A 5,490-nucleotide genomic window follows, 5' to 3' on the forward strand; every position below is an offset into this window, starting at 1 on the left:
CTAGCACTATGGAAGAAAGAGACTTGGGGGTCATCATTGACCACAAGATGAACATGAGCCTGCAGTGCGATGCTGCAGCTAGTAAAGCGACCAAAACGCTGGCTTGCATCCATAGATGCTTCTCAAGCAAATCCCGGGATGTCATTCTCCCCCTGTACTCGGCCTTAGTGAGGCCGCAGCTGAAGTACTGCGTCCAGTTTTGGGCTCCACAATTCAAAAAGGATGTGGAGAAGCTTGAGAGAGTCCAGAGAAGAGCCACGCGCATGATCAGAGGTCAGGGAAGCAGACCGTACGATGACAGGCTGAGAGCCCTGGGGCTCTTTAGCCTGAAAAATCGCAGGCTCAGGGGTGATCTGATGGCCACCTACAAGTTTATCAGGGGTGACCACCAGCATCTGGGGGAACGTTTGTTCACCAGAGCGCCCCAAGGGATGACGAGGTCGAATGGTCACAAACTACTTCAAGATCGTTTCAGGCTGGACATAAGGAAGAACTTCTTTACTGTCCGAGCCCCCAAGGTCTGGAACAGCCTGCCACCGGAGGTGGTTCAAGCGCCTTCATTGAACACCTTCAAGATGAAACTGGATGCTTATCTTGCTGGGATCCTATGACCCCAGCTGACTTCCTGCCCTTTGGGCGGGGGGCTGGACTCGATGATCTTCCAAGGTCCCTTCCAGCCCTGATGTCTATGAAATCTATGAAATCTATGATTCTATAATTATTCGAGTCAGGAGAGAAGATGGCTAGATTCTGAACAAGGGCAAGCAGAAAACTACAACTAAACTTTGGAACAAATGGGTAGACCACTGAAAATACATTTGGAAGAATACACAGTATCTAACAAAGGGCACAGAAAGACAATGCAAATACCCCTAGTGTACACAGACTGTTGTAAATTACATCAGGTTCAGGAAAGATTCATGTGTGCTTATCCCAGTGTACCTGCATGTATTAGGTAGCTATTAATGCACCCTTCTGCTGAGCAGTGGGGTAACAGGTAATAGACTATTTGCCATTATCAAATGGCTACTCTAGTATAGAAGTGGACAGATGAAACATAAACAGATGCAACTTATGCCAGTGCAGTTTTACCCCTAATTTTTTCAGGGAATTAGCACCAGTTTTGCACCTATTTTGGCACCAGTTTGGTGAAGTTATCCAGGTTTAGACCCTTAAATTGTCTTTTTGCTATGCTTTTAACCAATGTAATTGGCCTTCTGGTATAAACATATTGTCTGTCCAGGTCTTTAGATATACAGACTTGGAGGGGGCTACTAATCATAAATATACTTAGGTTTTGTACAAAAGGGAAAGAAATTATTTCTAAAAACAGCTTTCAGTTCCTTTCTGTGACTGAAACGCACTCAGAAGCTTTGCTTAACTCAGCCATTGTATTAGCATGCAGCAACCACAATTTCTCCTGTCCTCACTACCCAACAGGTCCTTTGTAACCAGCTGTTTAAATGGCCAGATTTTCAAAAGATTTTAGTTTTCCTTCAGGCAGCTACATGAAGGATCTTAAATGAGAGCTGAGTTCTTGTCAAAACCTGGCCCCAAATCTGTTCCCACTGACAGGTTACAGAGCTACCTAAAGTGAGAGATCATGCAAAATGTGTCAGTCTAAAAACTTTCGAAGCTCTGGCCTGCCTTTCCCTTTCATGGTGTAAAACAATAGCTTTGAACAGATATAAAGGTTTGGGGTACCAGCCTTCACCCAAAAGGCCAAGCTGTGAAAATCTGTTTAGCTGCTGTTTTCAATGTCTCTTCCAGGACAGCTCTGTTGGAACGTAACAGTATCCACCATGAGCAATATGAGAAGCAACAGCAAGATATCTTTCTGGTGCAGAGATCCCCTTATCTGAACATACAGATGGGCAGACTTGGAGAAAAGATGCGGCAATACCAACTGCCTTACAAGAATGTGCTTCCTGTACCTTTATTTATGCCGTGCAAGCTTCCAGTTCAACATAGCCCAGCTGAAGAATGGAAACCCCCAACAATGGACAGGCAGACAGCTATGTCGAATGGCTATGCTACTGCAAAAAGAGAGGTTGAGCAAATTAAAAAGGATTTGCCTAAATTGATTCAGCCAGCCAAACTGGATTTCCAAGTCTCCAGTCTAGTATCTTGTCCACATATGGCATTGCAGCCTATGCTCTAATTATTACTGAATCATAGTTATAGTTATTCTTAACAGCTTGGCTTTCTATGGTTTTTAAAAGTGCATTGTTTTGTTGTGATAGGTTTGCTATATTGAAGATCATTAAGTAAAACCCTAATGAATCAAACAATGTTTAGAAGAAATCTACTTTGCTAAATATTGTATTTAGTTCAACACCAGAGACGGTCCAAAGTAAAAGCCTGGATTCAAAGTAAAACCCTGGATTCAAAGACACCTGGAATATGAGCATAGGCGCCAACTCTGTGGGTGCTCCAGGGCTCAAGCACCCACCAAAAAAAATTAGCAGGTGCTCAGCACCCACAGAGTCATGCTTTCAGACGTTTAAAAAATAAAACCGTGCACTTTATTGGAAGAAGCGGTTACTTCAATCCGACTCTGCAGTGTCTGTAAAGATCAAGTATTTAAGTGGGACTTTTTGGCGCTTTTAGCTAAAGCTGATTCAATTAGCTATTAGATAAAAGTGCCAAAAAAGCCTCAGTAAAGCATCTGATCTTTATAGACGCTGCAGAACCAGGCTGAAGTAATTGCGCTCCCTCTTCTGGGCATGTGTAGGGCTCGGCACCACTTAACACCAGGGTTTTTCTTTTTTTACATCTGCAAGCACCCACTGGCAATAAACAAAGTTGGCACCTATGAATTTGGGGAAGGAGATTTTAAAATTTGGGACTGTCTCTTTTTAGCATATAAACTGCTTCTGGAAGAAGCTTTCCCTTCCTGAGAAAAGTAAACATAATAGTGTACCCCGTACAACACTTTGTAATTGCCAAATATCGGGGCAAATCAACCTCAAACTGGCCCAACCTCAGGAACACAGCGCAGGAAAATATCTGAGATGGAGAATGAATAGAACTACAGTCAAAATGTGTCAGTATGGTTAAGAAGGGCAACCAGATGTGTGAAGAACTGGAAGTGAGGTCAGGAAATACCAGCACAAAGCCAACAGGAGCTGTTTTAACTGGCTACTGCAAAGTTCCCTTTAACTTAGAGGCATCCACAGATTGCCTTGAGCAACATCAGTAACTCCCCTGCACCATCCTTCCTTTCAGTCATTTCCATTGGGGATATATCAGGGAAAAGGGATGTGGCCAGGCCAGGACTGCTATTTCACTAGCAGCTCCATGGAGGCCACTGGCAGCTAATCTAAATTATAGCAGATATCCAACTGCTCTGATATACACTGGGGACCTGCATGGCGCCTGGATGGCCCCAGGAAAAGTTCAGGAGTTTGGATGCACGCCTAGCGCTCTTCAGTTTTACTACATAATAGGCATAGTCCTTTCACAGCATCTGACAAAGTGGGCTGTTGCCTACAAAAGCTCATGTCTCTGAACCAGTTAGCCTCTACATGGTACTGCCGTGCCCTGCCCTGCCTCCCACCAGAGAACTGGCCACGTCACAAGAATCTTAGCATTTATATGTTATACCCATCTACGTGTTCCCTGAGGCAGCAAGATTACTGAGGGGCTGAAAAAGGTTCAGAGAAAAGCAATTAAAATAGGTACTATATAAAAAATGGAGTTGAACAGGATTGAGATTGTTAAGAGTAAGTTTTGAGGTGTAAGTAAGGTTTTATAGTGCTCAGTGGAATAATGAGAACAGTCATATGTGCTAGCTGAATAATAACAATGAATAATAATAAATCCCATCATGTGGGGGTAAAGTTAATAAGGAAAAAGCAAACATGCCTCTTCATAGCGGCAGCTTTTGTGTAACTCCTTCTTTATGTCAGGAGTAGCAATAGATTTATAATTAAATATATTTGCCATAAAACTAAGCATAAGATATGAATATGGTAGGAAACTAATTTGGGATAGATATAATTGGATTCTGAACTTGGTTTTAGCTCATAGTATTTCTTAATGTGTTCTGTCTGTGGAATTATATAATGATTTATCTGAAGGTAAAATACAAAATAAAAGGTGCAGACAAATTAAGAATGCATTGCATCTTAAAAAAATTAATTAACAGAACCTAAAGGTTGCTAAGTCAAGCACCCCTAATGTAGGGAACGCTGGAATGATTTGCTCCTGCATCTGCTCTGCTCCTGTATCTCCCCACCCCAGCATCTTCTCTTCTCCTCCTTCCTTGTGCTTCTCTCCCTTTGCTCTTCCCCTTATTCTAATCCCTCCATTTTTTGTCATGCTCCCTGAATTCTTTCCCTTCTGCTCTGCCTGTCTTCAGCTTTCTCTAGGTTGTTAACTGCCTGTAAATTTACAGAGAGTCCATAAAAAAAACAGGCTAAAAACACCTGTCCATGAAGTCTGTAAAAGATCAGTGTCACGTGTAAAAAACTAAAAAACAGTTAATTCATTTGAAGATCTGTCGTCATCGTGGGAATAAGTCTAGATTGGGCAGGTGGTCAGACTGAGTCTACCCTGGATGTCAGCAAGCCTTTGATGAAACTTAGTAAGTCTCTACAAAGCATTTCAGGTTTTTTTTTAAATCTAGCTTTCTTTTCTTACTAGATGAGAAAAAGTTTTAATGTGCTTATCTTTGCTCCCAGTCAGTGTCTACACTTGCAGTATGGGGCATTAGTTATTGCACTGTTTTGTAGTACCTGTATGTACAGGTGTCACAGGGCACTAAGGTGCCTGCTTCTGTAAGAGCAGAAACTGCCTAGGGAAAGGGCCCTATGAGCTAGATAGAAGTCCACAAGTGCAGATTACTATGGCGATAGGTTAACAAGTAAATTAGCCTGTACCTGCACCCGGTCAGCTGACTGGAAGAGGCAGGACCCTGGGCAAATATAAACCCCAGGGCTGGGAGTAGAGGTTTAGTTCTATCAGCAGCCAGGGGGGAAGGAACTCTTAGAGAAGCTCACCAGAGAAGCTTGGCTGCTTGTTCTACCCCGGGTAGGATTAAGGGGCTCCGGGAGCTCACTGGAGACCCTGGCCTATAAGTACATAGTGCTGGAAGAAGTTTGATGTTTTAAAGGGACAGAGCACTTGCTTATATTATGTTATAGCCCAGAGGCTCAGATTTTAGTTACTGTTTGGCTGGTGGATTGGGTTGAGGCTATTGGGGAAGGAGGCCTCATTGGGGACCCACTATGGTGGGGGAACCCCAGTGTCAGAGAAGGGTGCAGTGATAAGGGGGTGAGCAGAGTCCAGCGCCAGTGTGGGGCACAGAGACAGGCCTGCGGAGAGCCCAGTGAGGACAAGGGGCCAAGCTATAGCAAGGTCCAGGAGAGACAACGTCAATACCGTCTGCAAGGCATGGGGCATGGTAAAGGGATGGTTTTGGAGCCATGCATCTAGCCTATAAGGCTGAGGGTGTCTCATGAGGCATCTATTTTGAGCGGGATCCAA

At 43.6% G+C, this 5,490-nt stretch overlaps 1 protein-coding gene across 1 annotated transcript in view; it reads left to right on the forward strand.

Moving 5' to 3' along the window:
- Nucleotides 1-5,121, forward strand: part of LOC112549492 (telethonin-like) — a 7,482-nt gene extending 2,361 nt beyond the window's left edge. The window contains exon 2 of the mRNA XM_025198262.1: nt 1,771-5,121. Coding sequence (XP_025054047.1) covers nt 1,771-2,161 — 391 coding nt within the window. The 3' untranslated portion in view covers nt 2,162-5,121. The remainder of the gene's footprint in view (nt 1-1,770) is intronic.
- The last annotated feature ends 369 nt before the right edge of the window (nt 5,122-5,490 follow it).

This window comes from Alligator sinensis, unplaced genomic scaffold (genome assembly GCF_000455745.1).
Source record: "Alligator sinensis unplaced genomic scaffold, ASM45574v1 scaffold428_1, whole genome shotgun sequence".
NCBI lineage: Eukaryota > Metazoa > Chordata > Crocodylia > Alligatoridae > Alligator > Alligator sinensis.